This window comes from Alosa alosa, chromosome 5 (assembly GCF_017589495.1).
Source record: "Alosa alosa isolate M-15738 ecotype Scorff River chromosome 5, AALO_Geno_1.1, whole genome shotgun sequence".
Taxonomy (NCBI): domain Eukaryota; kingdom Metazoa; phylum Chordata; class Actinopteri; order Clupeiformes; family Clupeidae; genus Alosa; species Alosa alosa.
This window is the reverse complement of record NC_063193.1, coordinates 6,586,749-6,610,346: the sequence shown is the minus strand read 5'-3', so window position 1 is coordinate 6,610,346 and position 23,598 is coordinate 6,586,749. Positions and strand designations below refer to the sequence as shown.

The 23,598-nt window shown below is 44.3% G+C and overlaps 2 protein-coding genes across 3 annotated transcripts in view; both read right to left on the bottom strand.

The window, feature by feature from the left end:
- Positions 1-17,005, bottom strand: part of adgra2 (adhesion G protein-coupled receptor A2) — a 60,523-nt gene extending 43,518 nt beyond the window's left edge. Inside the window, exon 1 of the mRNA XM_048244086.1 lies at positions 15,984-17,005. Coding sequence (XP_048100043.1) covers positions 15,984-16,240 — 257 coding nt within the window. The 5' untranslated portion in view covers positions 16,241-17,005. The remainder of the gene's footprint in view (positions 1-15,983) is intronic.
- A 5,064-nt stretch (positions 17,006-22,069) lies between these two features.
- pdlim2 (PDZ and LIM domain 2 (mystique)) overlaps positions 22,070-23,598 on the bottom strand; it is a 53,992-nt gene continuing 52,463 nt past the window's right edge. For both annotated transcript variants that reach the window (XM_048244175.1, XM_048244176.1), the window contains exon 10: positions 22,070-23,454. In XM_048244175.1, the coding sequence (XP_048100132.1) occupies positions 23,256-23,454 (199 nt within the window). In that variant the 3' untranslated portion in view covers positions 22,070-23,255. The remainder of the gene's footprint in view (positions 23,455-23,598) is intronic.

The window sequence follows — 23,598 nt, the reverse complement described above, 5'->3', positions numbered from 1 at the left end:
TACTGCTAGTGAAATGCCTTGGCATTTGTATGATGTGAATGATAACATTCATTTTTTGTGCATTTTTTCTCATGTACATTCTTCAGCCAAAAATAGCAAATGCTCAAATTTCATGTAATCATTCACATCATACCATACCATCACATTTTATTGGCGTTATGGATCTTACAAAAAATGTAATTTTCCATGGAATGGGAAAAAAAAACGAACAACGATTCTGCTTCTCTGACTGTCGTCTATATTCATGGGTTTCATCAGGTCCCTTTCCACAGGTGTATACAATCATGCACCTTGATTATGAATGCAGACTGCATGGTGCTTGATAATACACCTGTGAAAAGGGACCTGATGAAGCCTACCATGAATAGCCTACCTTTACGTTGTAGCCTACTTGCAAAGGTCAGTGCCTTTGGGAAATGTTCAGGTTTGAAGCTTTATGCATCAGTTAAGTCTGGCATACCAAGTAGGCTACCAAACGTTTATTTTGGCTACGTTGACATATCAACCAAAAGGTTATGCTAGCCTACAATAAAGATTAATTCTCCTTTTGAATGTCCGTGTTCCTCTTTCTATTTACACTTAGCGTCAGTAGCATTACACCTGGCTAAAGAAACAAACGTGTCTGCTTCTTTTTGGGCTATATTCCTATTCATAACATGACGGTAAAATTATTTTAATTTTAACAGCCTAACAACTAACTATTGGCATTACTATCAACTTATGAAAAGTATTTTCATTTACCAGAAATATAAGCTATGCTATTTAAAAAAAAAAAAAACTAAGGATAAGTGAGAACATCAGTTGAGCACCGGCGAGCCGCATGAGAGGAGGCAAAGAGCCGCATGCGGCTCGCGAGCCACAGATTCGCCACCCCTGGCCTAGGCCTGCACACAAAATTAATTTCTGTCAATTAAACCTCGCTATGCTCTCTTATCAGTGCAAATTTATTTATTGGTATCCTCATTTATTGTGACGTCCAAGTCCCATGTTAGTGCTTGGTTCACGCATGCAGTGGTTTGGTTCAAGTAAGTTTCTGTCCAAAATTGTGTGTAAATCGTCCAATTAGCTGCCAGAATTCTAACAATGTCCTTATTCAGTTTTTCAAAATGGTAATCCATGAGAAAACAAATAGCACCAACCAAACCATACATACAGTATATGTATGGAGGGTTTATGCACTGTAAACACACACTGTGGGTTTACAGTGCATAGTGAGGCCCATTCCGATTTTGTACCCAGGGCCCGTGGTCATGATAATGACTTGTTACTATCCGTGGATGCAAACAACTGTGCATTACTTATGCTGCTAGATCTTAGCGCCGCCTTTGACACTGTAGATCACTGCATTCTTTTAGAGCGCCTTGAGCACTGAGTTGGAATTTCAGGTACTGCACTGAAATGGTTTGCTTCCTTCTTAGAGGGAAGAACCTTTCAGTTTCTTTCAATGATACTTCATCTTCATCTGCCCCCTTATCTTATGGTGTTCCACAGGGATCAGGGCTTAGTTGTATTTTATTCTCACTGTACATGTTGCCACTCAGTCAAATTATGAAAAAGCACGGCATATCCTATCATTGCTATGCGGATGATACACAACTGTATCTCCCATTTAAATGTGGTTCCTCTGGTGCTCTAAACCCATTGCTTGATTGCCTAAAAGAGATTAAACAATCGATGTCGACCAATTTTTTAAAACTGAATCCAAAACAGAAATTCTATTTTTTGGTACAAGCTGCAAATAATGCAATTAGTGAACTAGGGTCTTTTGCCAGATATGTAAAACCTTATGCAATAAATATTGGCTTTCTACTTGACCCTGATTTTAAATTGGAGAAACAGATTAATGCTGTTGTCAAGTCATCTTTTTTACCACCTTAAAATCTCAAGTAAAGCCAAAACTATGTTTTCTTTCAAAGACTTTGAGATATTGATTCATGCCTTTATTTCACCCCACCTGGACTACTGTAACTCTATTTATTTTGGTGTCCACTGTTTTCTCAGCCCACTGTATCCCGACTTCAGATTGTGCAAAATGCAGCTGCAAGGCTGCTCACCAAGTCTAAAAAGACTATTTCACCAGTTTTGAAATCCCTGCAATAGTTACCAATGCAATTTAGAGTAGCCTTAGATTACAAAATGATTCCTTTTGTCTTTAAAGCAACACCAAAGAGTTTTTTGTACCATAAAATAATGTTTCCAAAATCGTTTCAGTGGTTCAACTTGTAACAGGGTGAACGGCACTTCTGCATTCACTTCATAGCCCTCTATCGGCTATAACCGCATTATGTAAGTTTGCCAGATCGGGTAGCGGATCTGTAGTTCGATGGAATGAGACATAAGAAACTACAAATTTGACTTGCGTTTGATGTCGCAATATAGCCTGACGAGCCAGACCCACATTAAAATGTAGGGTCTGGGCACTCACCGTTCGCAGTGCTCAGTCCGAGGGGCGGGATAATCAGGACAATTATTTCCCACCAGCGGAGCTAGTTGGCTAGTTCAAACGTTTGCCAACTTAATAAAAGCTTAACTCGTGTGACACTGTTCGCCAGCAGCAACATCCATCTTATTTGTTTTCAAGTAGCAGGGAATTCAAGCCAAACCGTTGCAACTCTGCCATCAATCATTATGTTAAGCCCACCTAACGACTCTATACACGATTTCATTGGCCTGATTAAGTTTCGATTTCTGGAGCTCACAAGCCAACGGAGAGTTGCTAGACTAGCCCTGGCAGCTAGGGGTGCGTCTAGATTTCTAGGCTAGTCGCAATATATCGTACTTTCATAAATCATGCGACATATTCTACCTTGTCTGTGGTCATTGTTATTTGCAAAGCCGGTGCTGGATAAACAAATAGCGTGCGTGCGACAGAGGGAAAGTTCTTTGGTGTTGCTTTAAAGCTTTAAATGGACAAACTGCCCAATACCTAAGTGAGCTTGTACACTTTCACTGCCCTCCCAGAACTCTGAGGTCCTGAGATAAACTACTGCTCTCAGTACCTCAGAGTCGTCTAAAAAAATAAAGGTGACCGTGCTATTTCAGTAGCTGGGCCCAAGTTGTGGAACAACCTGCCTTTTCACATTAGATCCACACCAACTATTGGTGCTTTTAAAGCCAAGTTAAAAGAACATATGCTATCAATGGCTTTTAAATGAAGTGAGGAATGTAATTATATAGGCTATATATATGTACATATTATTTTAGTTTTATTTTCCCGTTGTGCTTTTTTGTGTCTTTATTCATTTTGTCTTCTATTATCTATTTATTTTTGAGCACTTTGGTCAACCACAGGTTGTTTTAAATTGTGCTATATAAATAAACTTGACTATGACTATAATCTGTCCATGGTCCTGTATCACAACAGTATACTAAGCACTAAGGTTTATTGTTTTTGAATAGAGCAGGGTGTTGAAGAACGGAATAGTTACTACACTTATTAACTGCAAATAGTCAGCACGACACCACAAGTTATCACTATACAAAGAGGTGTTCAGGGCATGCATTTGCCTCCCAATGATTAGCCCATTTTATTGTCATTCAGTTCCTATCACTTCCTCAGGTCATGAGAACATTTGAAACTAGAACCACATTCGAGAAGCGCCTCCATTTGGATTCCTTGCTGCATGGCTCATTATCACATTTCTCAAGCACTTTTGCTTGCATCCATTTCCATTTCCAGACAAATTATACACAGAGTAGAAAGCAAATGTTGTCTGTTGGCCATGTGTTCAATGTGCCTGATCGCACTCTCACAGATTTAGTCTGATTAGCCTAAATGTCCGGCAAGTGAGCTCCCACAACGCCCCACTACTCACATGCCACTTTAGCAAGTAAATGTTTACACAGTGGCATGTGTAGGGCAACAAGGGAGGAGCAACAAAACAAACTGACAATCAAAGACAACACATGGTGCTTCAGCATGCTAGCGACATGCTAGCAACATCAGCACAACAGTGTGAAGAGTTTCCCTGAAATGTTACAGAACCAGGAAACCACTCAGCCTCCTCCTGCACTGGCTAGGTAGATAGTTAGCACTTCACTAGTGAGCGGAGGGTGGAGGGATGAGAGGGGGTTACTATGGGTGCTAGAGAGTGTGTGTGTGTGTGGGGCGGGGGTGGGTTGGTAGGCTGGGGAGACAGGTCCTCTCACTCAACTTCAGTTGCTAATGATGCCTGCGAACCCAATTACAACAGCTTCACAGCGGGAACACGGTGTGTGTGTGTGTGTGTGTGTGTGTGGGGGGGGTGCAGACAGAAATGAGAGAGAGAGACACAGGGAAAGAAAAAGAGAGAGAAGTGAAGTAGAGGGAGCAAAAGAGAGAGAGAGAGAGAGAGAGAGAGAGAGAAAGAAAAAGGAAAAAAAGAAAGAGAAAGTGAGGTAGAAAGCAAGAGAAAGAGAGAGAGAGAGAGAGAGAGAGAGAGAGAGAGAGAGAGAACCCCTCCCCAGCCTGGCCCAAAAAGGGGCCTCTATTCACTCCAGTCCTTCAAGTGCCACAGCAATGGGCTGACAGCTCTGTGCTAATCACCAGCCTGTGCCCCTGCTGCCTGCTGTCTCACCAGCCTCCAGGCCCCGAGCAGCGCAACACACCTGCACACCCACCACCACCACCCCGAGCACCAGCAGCACACCCCGCTTTAGCCCAGCTATGCTCACTCTGGCTGGGGAGGCTCAGATGGGGATCTGGGGTTCTTGGGTCTTGAGAACCACTTTGCGGGGGAAAGGGCACTCCTGACAGCAGTCATGTTCAAAGGCTACGGAGGCAGCATCCTCGTCCTTAACAAGCTAGGTTAGGCACGGGTGAATGCAATGTGCCTCACACACACACAAACACGAATACAAACACACACATGCACATGATCACTTTCGGTCAACCATATATAAACACACATATCAGACTCATAGTACATGCTGGAAGCATCTTGATGCACTTAGAAACACACACAGACACAAACACACAAACACATATACACACAAACACAGAGAGATACTGGCAAATCTACACACCCTCTCACAAGCACTCTTGGACACACATGCACACAACGACAGAGAGTGAAGCACTCACAAGCCCTCTCTCTCTCTCTCTCTCTCTCTCTCTCTCAGACACACACAGGCACGCACAAGAGGGCCCACACTCCGGGCCCCTGAGCACAACAGGCACTTAGGCCGTAAATGCATCTTGAGATGTGAATGTGGCCCATTGTGGCCCCCCTCCAGCAGCCGAGCAGGGCTGGTGGCAGCGGGAGAAGGGCCCCGGGGCCCAGTGCCAAGCGCACACTGCTCCCCCATTTATCCCCCTCGCTGCCATGCCAAAGGAGCAGCCATGTAATTGCACGGCAACTGTTTGTGCAGAGCCATGTCCCAAGCCCCTTGATTGAGTTATTCAGAGTTAGTGCGCACAAATCTGTCACAATGGCGCTTCTCCTCTCCTCGCCTTAATGGCCATGGCGTGTGTGTGTGTGTGTGTGTGTGTGTGTGTGTGTGGGTGAGGGGTGGGGGGGGGGGTAGTGAAAGGCATGTCTGTCACTGCTGTTAAAGGCAGAACAGGAAAGGGAACAAATGCCTGTGTTAGTAGTCAGCCAGCCTTTGCCAACAATTGAAAGCCAAACAAAAATGAACAACCCTTTGTCTTGCACCAAATGCACTTCCATGGTCATTTAAAGCCAGGGACAGGGACTGTAAATATGCAAGATCTCCTTTTTCTTTCTCTGTTATCCTCTCTCTCTCTCACCCTCTCTCTCTGTCTCTCTCCGTCTCTCTCAACTCTGGGACAGGAGCCGTATGTGAGAGTGTTGAGTCTTAAAGGGCCTTATTTCATCCGGAGGAGGGCTGCATTATGCTGTGGTAGCCAGGCCAGGCTGAGAAGTTAAGACTCTGTGGTCTGTGGTTGTGAAAGTGTGCACTCACACGTGTGTGTGTGTGTGTGTTGTGTTTTTTGTGAGTGTGTGTGTGTGTCATTGTAAAAGACCATGGCAGCATTGTTGAAGAAAATCTTTCAGCTACTGCAAAAGTTCAAAATTAAAAGCCTGCATCTGTCATACGCGTGCATGTGTCTTTCTTTGGACATATATATGTGTGTGGGGGTGTGTTTGTGTGTATATATATGTGTGTGTGTGTGTGTGTGTGTTGTTGAACACAGCTTCTCCAGAGTCTAAAATTAAAATCTGGGTTTTATAAACGCTCTCTAATTAGAGGGGGAGGACTGAAGCCTATTTTGAGAGTTGTGGCCATGAACGCCCTTCCCGCATGGACACACACATGTGCATGTGGACACACATACACATAACCACATGTGCGCACACACACACACACACACACACACACACACACACACACACACACACACACACACACACACAAGAAAAGAGGAAAACCCACATATACACATGTGTGTGGATACACACAAACACACACACACACACAGACAAACACACACACAAACACACACTCTCACACACACGCACGCGTGTATGCACAGCCACATAATATGAGTAGGCATCTGTAGAGGTTCTCGGAATTGAGACCTCTCTATCTGCCTGTTTCCATGGACACTGCCAAGCACAGGCTAAACCAGAGAGAAGTACTGCTTACAGTTCCACCACATAAATGTATATTATTTGATCAGAACTTTAATAAATTGGTTCTAGATCTGGGTGCAGCGCAACAACTATGTGCGTAAACATGTGACATGAGTAAATATAGGTAAGGATGCTATCCAAAAATCACCAAAAAACTAAACACATTCTGCAACAAATGGGCCAGCTATCAAAATCTGACTCCAGTAGGTTACGTTATCCTCATTCTTACTTCGTTCATAGAGATCATGAATAAACTGTTTATAGATCTGAGTGCAGTGCAACTACTGCGTGCAAAACCACAAGATCACAACAAATGCTAAATCAAATCTAGGTAAGGATGCTATCCAAAAAACTAAACAAATTCTGCATCAAATGGGCCAGCTATCAACCTCTGACTTCAATAGGTTAACTTCCCCTTCATTCGCAGTCAGCTGTGCACTGAACTATACCATGTGCTAATTGCCGTTAGCGAAGACCCAACTATCTGCAGCGCCTCATCACTGTTACAAGGGCTTTTTAATGAGCCCATTCTGGTGCTTAGCAAACAATCAGAGTGTGAGCCTCTCCGCAGCAACATCGTCTCATTGTTCTAGTACAGTGATTTGAGTTCCCAGGCTGGGTGGAGGGGGCCGTGGGGGTAGGTGGGGGAGCTCATTTACTTTTATAAACGCTGCATAATGTGGAAAGCACTCTGACCCAAATAACTGGGCAAGGTTGGGGTTGGGAGTAGGGAAGTTGGACTGAGAGAATCCCAAAGCTGCTGGCTTTAGTCTTTTGAATGTCACCTCTGTCACCTCACACACAAGCTGAGGTCAGTACACTATGACTGCTTCATCCAAATGGGAGGCTCCGTGCGCAGTAAAAACAGGACGTTTCAAAGCCAGTGTAATGGGGCCTAGGCTGCGTCCTCGGTAGTGTGCGCCCAAATGTAGAAAAAGACTTAATGACACTGCAAAGACACCACAAAGTCCATCGTTCAAGTCAAAGATGCCAAACTGCAGATTAAGAGGTGTACAGTTGATCGATGATGCTGTCCCCTTCCTCGCTTTCTCAGTCACACTCACACACACACACACACACACACACACACACACACACACACACACACACACAACACACACACACACACACACACACACACACACACACACACACACACACACACACACACACACACACACACACACAGGCATATGGTCTTGGCCACAGGCACGCTCACCACAGACACCACCCGCCTTCATCTGAGCTGCAAAGCGGCAGGAACTCTGGGAAGCCATTTATGTGGGAAAGGAGAGAGAGGGAGAGTAACTGCAGTTAGAGAGCACTAGTAAGAGAGAGAGAGACAGAGAGACAGAGAGAGAGAAGAGGAAAGAGTAAAAAATGACAAATGAGTGGCAAAAAATGTAGAGATGGACAGTAAAGAAAGAGAGAGAGAGAGAGGGAGAGAGAGAGATGGGGAGAAAGAACAGGATGAAGAGAAGAAGTACAGCAGAACCCAGAGGGGCTGTGGGACACATAGTCATAGAGTCATGCATATTTGGAGTCAGATAAGAGGAGTCCTATGAAAGGCAAAACCAGAATAACACAGAGTCACTGGGGGGTGGAGGAGGAGAGGCCTATGACAACACACACATCTCGTTCTGATTGCTGCCCTCGGAGACGCCGATGACGACGACGGCGTCGGGGGATTTCTCGACCGCAGCCATCCGTCTGCGCGGCCGGGCGGGGGACACGCAGCGCTCAGCTCTGGCGTGACGGAGGGGGGAAATGAACAGCGTGGCGTCGTCCACTCGTTGAGAACGTCGACTCTTACCTTAGGGCCTGTGTGTGTGACCGCAGAGGATGCCAGGGTGTTGGACGGCGTTTTGAGTGGTGACAGCAGGTGTGGTGCGGGCCTGGCTCTCAGAGAAGCCTTTGTCCGATGTGTGATTTATTACTGTCTGGTCGCTGTCCACCCCCACACACACACACACACACCCCACACACACACGCACACACACACTCGGCTCTCCGTTTGACCAGCCAAAGACCTCGGCTCTTTCAACACCTTTTCCCACAAAAATAAACCTCCACTTGAGGAATGCCACAGCCTCAGAGGGCTCTCTTGTGTTCTATTCTGTTAAGAATTCAGGCCATTGATAAGGGCTTCTAGGGAAAGACATTCCATCAATACACTCCCAGTTCAACACATTTCGCCCTGATGAGCACCTTCTCACACACACCCAAACACAGACAAGACACACAGAGACACACACACACATACACACACACACACACACACACACACACACACACACACACACACACACACACACACACCCCTCCGCACATGCAGAGAAACAATAGGGCCAAGAACTCTGGATTTATTTATTTTCTGAAATATTTCGTGTCCAATTTATTACTTCTGCATTCTGTTGCTCTTGGTCCAATTTTCCAAATCCAATTTTATTATCAAGAAATAAAGAAAGAAATACCAGCTGTTAAATAAATAACAACACTGTGCCTTCACACTCCCTCTGCAGGCCTATTGACAACATGATTTAGAGTTGCACACAATCATAGTGCCTATGCAACACAGTTGCATCTACTTTCTGTTTACATGTAAATAGCATGACATTGATTCCGGTTTTCCAAACAAGCAAATGCATCAACCACCCAGTCAGAAAACAGTTAGATGTGTTTTTTCTGATCATTTCATAGTATTAACAACAAAAACATCTACAAATGGCACTACCAGCCATTTTCATTTGCATTTTGTATTTGCATTCCACCCTGTTGCATTTATACAAAACATCTACATTTCATGCAATTCTGCATTTGACAATCAATTCCATTTTTATCACTTCACTCCACCTTCACAAAACATAGGTCCCTAAGACCCATGCAGAGAGAGGTGCCCACATACCCATTCACAGAGGCAGACAGACATAAACACACACACACACCACAGACACACACACACACAGACACTGACCACAGTTCGCCAGTTCCCCCTTCCCACATCCAGTCTAACCCTGTATTCTTGTCCATTATGCTGCAGGCTGAGACCTGAGATTACACTCTCTGAGACACAAACAGGCCTATACCACACTGTGGGCAGCTTCCACACGCACACAGCCTATGGTCTAGTCTATGGAAAAATGATTTATCAAATCAACCGTCTAGTCTGCACAAACCTATAGATGCGATTTCATTTTATTATACAGAGGAGGATATTTGCTGTGAAAACTATAAATGGGATGAGGTTAGATAGATAGATAGATAGATAGATAGATAGATAGATAGATAGATACTTTATTGATCCCCAGGGGGAATTCAAGGTCTCAGCAGCATACAGACAACACAAACACATTCTTTAACAGCAGAAAGAGTAATTAAAGTATATAATATAAAAACACAACTAAGCAATAAGGACAGTAGAAGATAAAGAATATGCTAAATATACTAAAATACAAATTATACTAACACTTAATCTAAATCAATTCTAAAAACAGTATCCACATAGTGGTGATTAATCAATCAGACTATGTGGATACTGTTTTTAGAATTGATTTAGATTAAGTGTTAGTTAGTATACTTTGTATTTTAGTATATTTAGCATATTCTTTATCTTGAAGGTTGAAGGGATCACTGTAATCCCAACACAATCACTGTACTGTCAAATAGTCATTCCGTGTTTACCGTTTAGCATAGCTGTTTAGGTATTTAGTTTGTCAACTCACAGACAAGCACAGCTGCCCTAGTGTGTGTGTGTGTGTGTGTGTATGTGTGTGTGTGTGTGTGTGTGTGTGTGTGTGTGTGAGAGAGAGAGTGTATGTGTGTGTGTGTGAGAGAGAGAGAGAGAAAGAGAGAGAGATAGAGAGATAGTGTGTATGTGTGTGTGTATGAGAGAGAGATAATGAGAGAGAGAGAGAGAGAGTACAGTACAGTATGTGTGTGTGTGTATGAGAGAGAGAGAGAGAGAGAGAGAGAGCGTACAGCATGTGTGTGTGTATGAGAGAGAGAGAGAGAGAGAGAGAGAGAGAAAAAAGAGACTGAATTCCACCCACTGTGTGCCCAAGGCCAGGGACGGACACTGGCGTCTGTTGCCCTTTTGTATATAGGCTGTCCGTCCCCATAAAAAAGCGGGTATCAGTTCAAGGCCGCGGCACAGCCAGTGAAATGGCTGGCATCTGAGCGCCCTGGCGCCGACAGGCAAACTGTCCTCTCAAATCCACCCTGCCCTCCAGCCCAGCCCAGCATCGACATGCACACACCCACAGAAAACACTCCTCCGCACGCACACATGCCACACACCACACACGGCTGCTGCCGCCAAAGCTGTCACTGCTGGCCTACCCACACGTCACACACGTGGACGAAGGCCACTGGACGCACAGCAGCAGAGCTCTGACTCTGAGCGGGATTTTTTTATTATTATTATTTAAACTCAGGGAGTGAAGACAGGAAGCTCGCACACTTGCTTCACGCTCAAGGGAAGAGGGAGACCATACGCAACAGGCCAAGGAGAGAGCTTGGTATTAAAATAAACACAAGGAAGAAGGAGTGGGAACACTGTTTTCAGGCTTTACCTTTGGCCAATTATAGCCAGGCACGGATGGGAAGTACTTCCCAAAGACAGAAAAAGCACCAAAGGGCCAAAAAATTCCTCCGACTTTAAAAATGAGACATTTTTTGATTAGTTTGTTTTTTTTGCCATGATTTCTGTCTATCCACAGTACATACCACAAATACACATATGTAATCCCTCAGAAAGCAAGACGTCGGTCTGCATAATTTGAACTATTGGAAAGAGATCAAATCCTCATAATTTTCTGCTCGAGTCATTCATCTTCTTCCTTCATTCATTATTCATGATAGGACAACAAACAGATCTCCGACTTGATTTATTCCTGTACATCACATCAGGGGCTTACATTCAGAGACTTGGGCTGTGATTTCTAAACACCCCAATAGGCAAGCGGCCTCTTTCTCCCCCTCTCTTCCAAAGACCCAGCGCCATTGCAGCCTCACGTAATTAGCCTTAAAGACAGACCCCGGGCAGGCTCACATCTGGAAGGAGTTTAGACATGGCAGTTTCCTACCAAGACGGCTAAATATTTAGGTTGAGAGTTACTGCGTGTGGATGAACTCATGATAGAGGGGTGGGGGCAGAGAGGGAGAGAGAAAGAGAAAGGGAGAAAAGAAGGAGAAATAGCAGGAAGAGAGGAGGAGGAAAAGCACAAAAGAACAGACTGCTAATAGGAGCTAATCGCGCGATATAAACTCCCATTAGAGAAATCAGTCGCGAGCATTTGCAAATCACCAGGACAACCTTCATTTTGAGCTCCTTCAAGAGCAATGGAAAATGTTGCTCATCGAGCACGCTGACTCCAACGGTTCGTCACCACTAGCTCCTCAGCTGGTGTCTCAGCAGTCGAGCGGCGAGCGTGGAAGATACCGTGAGAGGCAGTGGCGTAGCGCCATTCTACTGCATTGCAGTCTGCCACGTTCTACAGAAACAACAAACATCCGACTAATACTCTTAATAAACCAACCCCCGCTGGGATTCCCCGTGGGCCGGGAGGCCTCAGCTGGAATGTTCATGGGAGCCAGCTGGTGTGCATTAGTCTAAAGCGGGGAGTGGATCCACGGGACACAGTCCCAGGGTGGAGCAGGCCCACTGACCCTGTCCACCACGGGCCCTGAAACACACGCCACGCACCTCCACACACAGTCCAAAGCAAAACAGCTCTTGAAAACTCATCAACATCAAACTGAATGGGAGCACTGTGTGCTACACTGGCTAAGCCAAGGCAACTCAATGGGCCTACTTCAAGCTACACTAGGCAACAATTAGCCGATTTTTGAGGTAATTTCAAAAATGCACGGGAGAAATGTGTTTATTTGAAATTACCTAGTGCTATAGGAATTCTTAATGCTATAGGCAGGGGATCTCACACCCGCGGCCAATCAACAACTAAGCCTATTTACTGTCAAAAACAAAATCGCTAACAAATCAACCTTTTGGGCATAAAACATCACCAACAGAAGAGCCTTTAAGAGCATTTCACTGGGGTTATCAAGCAGGCACCTTCCTTCATGGGTGTTTCATTGAATTAGACCCACAACACCTCCAGAAGGCTCAACAGTGGTATCTAAAGACCCAGACTCACCCTCCTCCACACTCATGATGGGATCTCTGCCAACAAATACAGACAAATTCTTAGGTCATTCCTCTTCATTGCTGTGGCTGTTTATGATCCGATCAGCAACGCAACCAGGCAAACCCTTGATGCGGGCACAGACAAATACCAACAAACTCTTCAGTCAATCCTCTTCGTTGCCATGGTAGTTTATGATCCAATCAGGAACGTATACAAACAAAACGCAAACCCTTGATGAGGGCACCCACAAGTACCAGCAAATTCTTTGGTTTAGGTATGTTTGTTACAAGCGAAGTCCTTCTTTTGGTATCACCTTCATTTTCTTTCTTTTTTTTAAATGTGGTCTTGTGAAGGACAAATAAACACCTCTGCTGTGTCCATTAACCGTCCAGGCTATAAAATATATGTGCTTCTTTGGTTCAGGATGCCAGAACTCCCCCCAAAAAATGTAAGAAAAACCCTTCACTGAACAACAACATAACCAACAGTATTGCTAAAGGACAACATGTTCGCAAGACTCATAGTTGCCAACTGGGCTGTGGATGGTATTTCCAAGATTGCTGCATGCAAATCTCTAAGATGCTTCTTTTAAACTACAGCCAGCATTCAACCATTCTGGTTCTACTCACAAGGCTCTACATCTAGATAAACTCGACAGGTTCCAGTTAGACCCAGTCTATCAGCACATCATCCCTGAGCACATCTGTCTTTCAATCCAGTGTGCACCAGTCCATCACCTTGACATCTTTGACCCCAAATGTCATTCCTGCTGGTCCCTCATCCCTGCAGCCCGGTGACCTCATCCCCACAGGGCAAATTTGGCCCAACTCTTAGCCCTGATGACCTTTGACCCCCAAACACTATACAGTTTCCTAGTCCACCAGGGGATACATGAACATATTCAACTGACCTTCCCAGCAAGGGGGAAAGTGAGGAATAGGTAAGAGCCTACCTGTTGGGAGTGTGTGTGGGTGTGTGTGTGTATTTGTGTTGGAGGGGAAGATGGTAGTGGGGGTTGAATTGAGATGGGAATGGGGCGGAGGGGTGAGGAATTCAGCCCTGAGCTCCCATGCTGCACCTGGGATGCCGTCTGGAGAGACTCAGGAATGTCAGGAATAACAGTAACATCAACAGGACTTTGCACATTCCACATCTGGCTGGGACGTCACGAACCAGGGAGGAACTAGAGGGCTGGAGCGGGAGAAGAGCAGAGGGGGAAATCTACAGTTGTGCTCCCCAAATGAACTTCATTCGCCTGCATGGGCAAGAGGAGAGGGGGGGACTCAACAGGGCTGTGGGAGTATCATGCCTCGGCTCTACAACAAGCCAGCATGGGGGAATTGTTTGTGTCTAGGGCACGGGCTCGTAAAAATGTCACAGTGTGCTTAACACATGTTGGAAAACAAATAAACGACATTAAAAGGTGCAGGGATGCAGGATTATCTTCAAGCACCTCCACTGCTGCCACCCAGACCATTCGTTTTATCCTCTCCTTTGGTTCTCAGCAATGTGTTTCCCAGATGTTTATCCCGTCTTTATTAAGCAGAAACACAAGGCCCTATAAATGGAGCTCTGGCCGACTCCGGCACCCCAAGGCATAAATCCACTCGCTGCGTCTCCTCTGCAGGCTCCACCGGGCCCGTTTGGGGCTTTTTACTGCGCCCATGTGCAGGCAAGTGCTGCTCCCACTGGGTCGCAGAGGAGCATTGTGGGATAGTGGGGGACCGAAATACAAAACAAGCATGACACAGCGAGTGAGAGTTACTGAGAGAGAGAGAGAGAGAGAGAGAGAGAGAGGGAGAGAGAGGAGAGAGAGAGGGAGAGAGAGAGAGAGAGGGAGAGAGAGTTGGTAAGAGAGAGAAAGAGAGAAAATTGTTAAAGAAACAAGTTAGTTTTGTTGTAAATTTATGAAAGCTGTAACTATTGTGGTTGTTGTAGGTCAGTTTCACTTTTGGGCTGGCTGACTCCTAAGTACAGAGAATATATATGAAAGACATCTGGAGAAATGTTTTTAGCCTTGAATGAAATAAATTCTTGATATTTTGCCGCTGTCATGTCTATTTTGTCATGTCCACTTTGAAGCAATGCAACTTTCTGTTAAAATGGATGAGCAGGACAATTCTGGACATTTGTAAACCTTTAAGATGTCACAATCTGTTTCTCAGGTTGAAATGGTTCATAGTAAACATTGGCTTATTACAGCCATCACTGAGAATATCCAACCAGGGTAATCTGACATGGACTAACAGCAAACTGGAGGCAATCGCTCCAGCTGTGGGTCCTGAAGACAAGTTGATCTTCCTTCTCGAGCAGATCAGGTAACTTCCATGAGGACCCTGGGATGTCCTAAGATTCAAATGAGGAAATCAAGCCCCCATTTATATGTGAGCAAGAGCAACAGAGAGAGAGAGAGAGAAAGAGACAGAGAGGGGAAAAAGAGAGCTAGAGCTAAAAATGTGTTTCTGTTTATCCTACTTTAGCAAGGCCAAGTCAGCTGGAGATCAGGGCGGGCAGGATTGCAGAGAGCAAGAAAGTGGGGAGAGCTGGGAGTATAGGGGGGGGAGTGAGAGGGTAGGTATGCAAGGAGGGTTACTGAACCTCTGTGTGTTTAACTCCAAAATGTATGAAGACAGGAGAAGTGACAAGGGGGCTGAGTCCAACGACAGTCCCCTTTTGTTTTTGTTTTTTTGTTTGTTTTTCTTCTCTATCATAGACATGGGCTACAGGATGTCCCCTAAGTGAGCTCTTTCTAGTCGGGATTCTTTGGTCCTTGGCTGCTACAGTCAAAGAAAAATAAGAGCGAGGCCAAGCTTTGAGCTATAGTGCGTCTGTGTCTGTTGCCGGGCCAGGTTACACACTCGGGGGCTTCACTGGCCAGAAATATGTACGCTGCTTTCAGAACGGCCCTCTTGCCGGATGAGACTGAGCCCAAGGGGTCAGTTGGGGGCCTTGTCTGAGAACACACCTCTTAAGATAGCAAACTCTGTAAGCAGGATGCAAGTCTCACAATCAAAGTTACGCACTTTCCCATAACAAGGCGTTCACGAGGTATGACTGCATCAGCTGTTGGACTACTCGGGACACTGAGTAATGCCTGGCATTTATTTTTTGTTGTGAAGTATGTCAACAGTTTTAAACTTATGGAACATATACTTCCTCCGAAGATAATCTTGGCCCTCGAATGATTTTTAATACAAAATATGTGCAAATATCACATGTGCAAACAGATAAAATTATATAGGGGACTGATACTTTTACTCACAAAGTAACGGTCCGGTTGGGGAGGAGACTGGCTTCTGGAGTTTCTGTGAGTTCGTCGCTGCTGCAGCTTACTCTTTTCCGGACACCCGGCGTGGTATGAGCCTTCATGCGCTCGTCTGTGCAACTACAGCCGATGGTTAGAAGTCCAGAACAAGCGTCTGTTATTCTTGACTCCGTAGCTGTCAAGCACACCAGCATTACCAGCAAATGCCTCCATAATGGGATGCTAAAGCTGGTTGCCGACATAGTCCCCATCATTCTCACCTCAGTGTCCCCCGAATCAGCCCATTTCACCAAAACGAAGCTTCTTGGAGGTTAACAATAAATACGGTGGATTGCGTGAAAATTGTTGAAAAAATGCAAATGTGCATACGTTTAAACGTGGCAATGTAGGCTATTCCTTTGTAATAACAAAACTGGAGAAAAAGTTGAGGGAGAATGACTGAATGATCAGAGCTGTAGCCAATGAAGTGTCCACTAAATAATTAGAACTTCAGATCACTGTAAAGTTAACAATATCCAAATCGGGACTCACATGTAGTTATACATGACAGCTCTTCCCACAGTCTGGTGTTAGAACTGTTCGTGGATAATTTGCGCTTTGAGTTTTTGCCTATTTCTTGAACTAAATAAAACATATTAAACTTTTGCTGCTCGTGTCCTGTCCCTGGAATAAGGTGTGCTCCAATGACAGATGAACACTGTCGCAAAACGAAAACGTTCTGTCATCTGAAATCTCAGAATATCCCACTGTCACAATCAAAAACCAGAATCGCGCTTGTATGCTGCTATTCCCTGTGGTTCTGTTAAGACCTAAGGCGCAACTCACTGCCTTGCCGTACTTCTTCACAGCTTTTGATCTAATTCACAGATTTGGCAAATGATATGTCGCGCGGAACTCGTAATGTTCAACAAGTAAGACGTTTCAAAGTAGATAGTCCAACAGAACTTGCAAGAAGTCCATATAATTTAATCCAGGAGGTAACGCGAAATAACGGTACGACGGGTCTGACTCGACCTTAATTTCCCAAATCTAGCGGTTTTTGCCTGCCACCCTGTCACACTCAAATTCGGTTACTGCCTTAAGTGCGCGCATTCCCTCCCCGACTACGCACTTATCTGCAGGGTCCTAGCGCAGATTTGTAGCTTACCTCATGAAGTTTCACGCTTGCCATAGCTGTTCTACACACATTTTCTTGTGCATTTAACGACAGCTTCTAACATTATAGGTAAGGGTATACATGTGTTCAAAGATAAAACAAACCAAATCTTTCATGTAATCGGTATTCATGTCTTTCTTTTCTCTTTAATTTGTTTGTATTCTTTTCAGAGATTAAATTATTTTAATCTTCAAACACAAACACTAATTGGTAAAATGCATTGGTTTTAAGCATCAAGAAGTCGAAGCTTTTAAAAGACACATAACGATTTCCGTCCGTCAAAAGTGTTAGGCTACTGATGTGCTGTGACATTTGGGCTGACAGAAGTGTAAAGGCCATCTAGAATAACTTCACGAAGAGATGACATATGTTATATATTCCCATCAAGTCGCACGACACATGCAAAGACTGCAAGACATTGTACAGAGTAGTGCCTCAATAAACTACAGTTCGGTAGTTGGGTAGTACTGGGTCTGCGTTATAAATGCGCCCGCATCAGACTGAAACTATCAAGGTAGACTACACGAACACCGCTAACATGTTCCAGCTGCGCGTCCAAGCAGCCTACAATTCGCTGACTGTTGGGTAGCCAGCCTCTCTGGCACACCGGAGCCGGTGTTCCACTTTGGCTCTTAAGCCAAACAGAACCGATAGAGTGGTCTTGTTTAAAGAAATCATGAACGCTAACCTGCAGGCCCTACTGTACGTAGACGTTCTGCAAGAAATGTGATGGAGCCTTTTTGTTAGTTAGGACTGAACTTAGCAGTGTTTCATTTAAATCTAACGGTAAGAACGGTGCAACATTCATTCATACACGTCTTTTACATTACTTTTATCTCTATAATGCATATAGATTTATAACTTTGTTAAGTTAAGAGTGATTATGTTCTAATGTCTTGTATTATTTGGTTACATTCAATGATGGAATGTTTTACATGGTATTTTGCATACCACTTTTTATTTCTTTATTACTGTAGTCTACTATTATTTCATATTCTGTTATTTGACTGTGGGTTGTGGATGCCACAAAATGCGCACAGTTCTGAAAGGCTATAGCAGACAAGACTGGGTTGAAAGATTTTAATACAGGTAGCCAAGGAAAGTGCTATTATAGCCATCCTGTCCAACCTCTAAAATCTCACTATCAGTCACACATTCCAAAACCTCCAGCACTGCTTAAAAACCCGGTTCGGCTATGGGTACTGAGCAGGTACCTGGGGATCCCAGCTATCCAATGAAAGCCTGTTTGAAAGTCTCATTTTTTGCTGAATGAAAAGATCAGAGATGGATATGCATAGAGGTATGTGTTAGCCCTCTCAAGTGATTGAGGGCAGATGCTGTCAGCGTCCCAAAGAACACATCAAGAACTGCACTTCCCACCAACTTTCATTTTCACAGGTCCACTTTCGTCCACAGCAACAATCCCAGTAGAGCTTAAGCCTACACTCTTTTTTGTTTTTAAAAAGAGCTTTTATGATACACGATACACCAGAGGAAGCCCGGAAAAATCCCTGCCTCTAGAAAAAAGGCGAGAGAAAGAAAGATTCTGATGAAGGCCTACTGTGAAAGAAAAAAAACCATCTGAAAAGGTGAACAGGGAGAACGCTTGGCTTTGTGGAGGGAAAAAAGGAATTAATGAAGCCCAATTGGGGCTGACGTTCACTCACAACCACGTCAAATCGACAGGCACCTTAGACATGCGCGCCACCCCTAGCATACAATGGGCCAGTGTGGACGAGGCCAGGCCGGCGTTCTGGGTTTGTTATTCCTGCATATGATACTGTACAACGGAGTGGGCACACAGAGTCTGCTCTGATTGCTTAAGGAAGCCCCCAAAACCAAGGATAGGCGCCTACCCAGCGATGAAACAGAGCAATGTTTATTTGACCCATTAAATAGGGCTTCAAGTACACCCCCCCCCCCAACACACACACACACACACACCACATCCCGCCCCCAGTCAAGAAGCCCTCTAGCCCTAAAAAATCTCTCTCATCTGGGAAGCACAGTTTCCATTTAAAAATGTCACGTCCCACACTGCACATTACATCAAATTGTACTTAATGGCATCCAGACAAACTTTTATGTTGTTCCAACATTTCCCCCTCCCTCCCTCTCTCTCTCTCTGTCTCTTGCCTTTCTGCCTGTGTCTCTCTCTCATACCCCCTCTTGCTTCCTTTGCTCATATCGCCGAGCAAGCAATCTCTCGCTTGCTCTCTTCCACATCTGGACTCCATTCCAGGTGGACTATATGGAGAGGGAGAGAGGGTGTGTGAGGGGGAGAAGAGATGGAGCGCACCAAGGGGAGATGGAAGGGGGGGTTACGGGGAAGGCGATGGAGGATGTAGCACTATCTCAGATCAGGAAGTGACGCATGGCTAGCGAGAGGGGAAACGTGTGTGATTGTGGATGTGTGCTTGCTGTTTCCCCATGTTTTGGAGGGTGGTGCGCATGGCTCACTATTGTGAACACAAATAGCACAGCGAGTATGGCCTACTTTATTTGTAGACTTACTGGAGAATGTTGCAAAGGAGCCAGGTTGAGCGGAAGTTTAGAAACAACTTGTAACATGTTTGTTTATTGACACAACAGAAAGGTGTGTTCTTGAGCATCCTCACAGAAAAAAAAAACAGCTCTAGGGTGTGCACTCAATGGAAGTCTGCATCAGTCCAAAAGAGACAGAGTTTGTGAGTGTGTGTGAGAGAGAGATTCTGCATGTCTCGTTTGGATATAAGTCTGTGCATGAGAGTGTGAGTGAAAGCAAACTTATTACCATATGACAGATTTTGTTAAAAGGGAAAATGACCTGTTGGACTCGACTGTCATAACATCATGACAAATGAGAGGATGCAGTGGGAACCAAAGTAATCAAGCCAATCCATCATCATTTCATAAACATGACAAAGTTAAAAACTAGCCTTCACAAAGTAATGAGGCCTTCCCGTAACAAGGAGGAAATTGCAAATGATGACTGAATGTTTATTCCTACATAATCTAGCCGAAATATGTGCCAATATGGCTCTGCTATCCACAAATTAATCTTTTCACTAACTGTTCAGTTCTGAGCAGCTAATGAAGACACGTCAATGCTGCAGAATGTGAATTCATTGACCTCTAGTGGCCAAGCCTTTACACCTCAACCACTAAATACAGCTTCAATAAAACTAGAATAATTACAAACCTCAAAGTAGGCCTAGTATAAGAGCACAATTATTGTAAAGACCAATTAGTGCAATGTGAACAATAGGCTATGTTATGATGAAAGATACCTCAAAATAAAAAAAGGATTTCAATTCAGTTAAACAAAAAAACAATGTGCAAGAGTCCTGCATAGCACAAGGCGAACAACGGGACTTGAATGAACAAATATCCTTGTTTTGGTCTTGGAGAGGTTGTCATTTCGTTGGGACTCTCATTACCACGCCACACACCACACATCAGGAACACATGCAAGAGAGCGTCGACAGACCGCCTCCTGAGCAATTGAGGTTAAGTGCCTTGCTTAAGGGCTATACTGCCAACATCACTTGGGAGTTCAGCAGGCAAACTCCTGATTACAAGACTGCCCACAACCGTTGAACCGTAGCTCCTCTCTGCAGCTGCTGTTACCTATAGGCCTACTCGAGTAGGCCTACGCAGCGAAATTCAGAGTAGGCCTATTGTGTAACTAATCGGGAACTTTTGTGTAGGCTACTGCAGTTTACAATATTGTTAGTGGAATAACACCAGTGAAACATGGTTGCTTCGTTTTAAAGCCTAAAGTCTCTCTTACCGCAAATGATTTTCAACACCTTTCATTTTGATGCGCGTATTCAGTTGTGGGACTTCTGAAGAGTAGAGCAGCGCTAGAGGCAAACGTGACGAGTCTTGTGGGTGATCCAAATTCCGAAATGGAACAATAGGGCCCCCTTGTGGCTAATAGAACAACTGCAGAGGTTTGCTGTAATATTGACCAGGAGGACGGGAGACGTTGCAAGACTTCCACATGCGGTGGCCATTACAGGACCATTAGAAAAGAAAACATCTCGATTTGAGAAAATTATGAGTGCAAGGGTCAAATTCTTCCTCTTCCTTCAAATTCTTCCTTAAATTTAACAACAGAGCATTTATTGTGAAATTTCAGTGGCCTGCCCATTAAGAGACATGATTAATCACCTCGAGGCTACATGGTTAGGTCCTCAACATGCCAACTGTGCTTTTGCATTAGGGAAATATAATTATCATATTAAAACATAAATCAAGATAATTTCTTGCACACATCAGATATGTATAGACTATGGAGGAATAGCATTTGTCATCGTCTGAGGTCTTAGGCTACACTGTTTGAGCCTAAAATATGATACTGTAATTCACAATTAGATTATTGTTCAATGGTCTTAAATGTTAAAAAGGGAACATTTACTGGCACAATTACTGGCTTATTGCCTGATGAATCAAATAATTATATAATTGTCAGAACTTCCACCCTGAGTACTTTTTAACAGGAGGTCACTGTCATCTGTAGGCCTACTCAAAAATTGTGCTGCAGTTCTACTTTTTTCCAGAATGAAAATGTGGGACATAGGAGCTGCTTACTTGATCTAGCCTACAGTCTACGGTACAATGCTAAATTTTGAAATACAAAATTATTGGTAATTAGTGGTGTAGTCAGTCTAGTTAGCTGTAATGAGTATACTGTGATCAACCCCAAATGTTAAAAAAAGGCAAGGATAGGTATTAAGTGGGTATACTGCATAGTCCTGCGTATCACATAGACTACACCACTGTTGGAAATGCTGGTAGATGCCAGTATTTTGATCCAAATTCAGACAACCCAAACAGATTTGGATCATATGTGTAGAATTTATACTTAAATACAATTAAATACTTAAATGTTTTAACATTTTCATATAAAAAAGTCTTAGAAATAATGATCACACCCTCAGAATAGATATCAACAACTTGTATATTTGAAGCTAAGTATATTGGCATAAATGTTTTCATCACTGTAGTTCCATTGAGTGACATGAGCACCACTAGAACTATGTTTTAGGTTCCAGAACATGTGCACATGTTTTACAAAGGGAAAAAAGGGTAACATAAAAAAAAACACAATTCCACTTCAGTGTTCCTGGGGTAGGCATGATTCTGATGGGAACAGGATGCATCGGAGCACCAACAATCCTCTTCAGGCTAAAAAAAAGAAATGAAAAGAAAACACAAAGAAACATGCAGCCCTGCTCACATACAAATAATTGAGAAATCCAATACATATCATTAATGAGAAATACATATTTACATGAAATAATCTGTATTATTGTTGTTTTTTTTTGTCTGATATATTCCCTTGTTGGATGTCAGTGAAAAGAAAGAAAAGAATAACCCTCATACATGTTTTTTGCTTTGCAACCTGTTCAGGTACTTTTAGAGGAGCAAAATAGCAACTACATGCATCTCAACCATCCCTTCAAAGCAATGACCCTCTACTCGGATAGATATAACTTGTTACACACACACACACACACACACACACACACACAAAAGCAACAATCTCTCTTCACACCCTTGAAATCACTGCTTTCAATGTGTGCTTGTAGTACATGCTGCTCTTTACATTCAAGTGCAGAAATGGCAGGTATGAAAAGCATCAATTCCATCAGACGTCATTTTCGTTAGCACAGGAAACCAGTCCTGTGGGCCATTTAAACACAACACCTATGAATACAACGGTCGGAGTGTGTGCCACACGAGAGTGTGACTGGACAATTCAATTTGAGCCACAAACTGGCACCTTTAAGATGAGGAGGAAAAATAGAATCGTAGCAAAATACAGAAAACGGAGGCCAAAAAAGTTCAACCTTTATACAACGACTGGAAAGGTAAATGAGTGACTAAACTGAATGCGTGCTGAGAGGCAAATGATACAAACTCAAAGGCGTGTCTAACAGCATCGCTCCCACCCCTCTATGCCCCGCCTCCCGCTCCACGTCTCTCCCATCGGATCCCATGGGACCCACAGTCCATAGCTCAGAGTCTGTCGCGCTGGGGTACCAGCGCTGGGGTACCAGCCCTGGGGTGGTGGGGTGGGGCAGCGGGGGTGTCGGAGGCGTGTGAATGGGGGGCCCCCCCGGGCCTCAGTGGCGGGGGGAGATGGTGTGGCGTCGGGGGGCGTTGCTGCCGGGCCCCGTGTAGCGCTCGCGGGCGTGCTTCTCGCAGAACATCTCGTCGCCCACCCAGAAGTGGCCGCGCATCTTCAGGTTGAGGCCGCACTCCGTGCAGGTGTAGCACTCCGGGTGGCGGAAGCGGTCGTCCATGATGCGCACCACCTGCGTGCTGAGAGGGAGGAGAGAGCCCAGAGGTCAAAAACCTACAGACAAAGACTAAATACCACAACAATTCCTTCCTTGCCATCTCAAACTGATATTACATAAAATAATTACACAACCACATTTGCACAATTAACAGGTGGTGAGATCT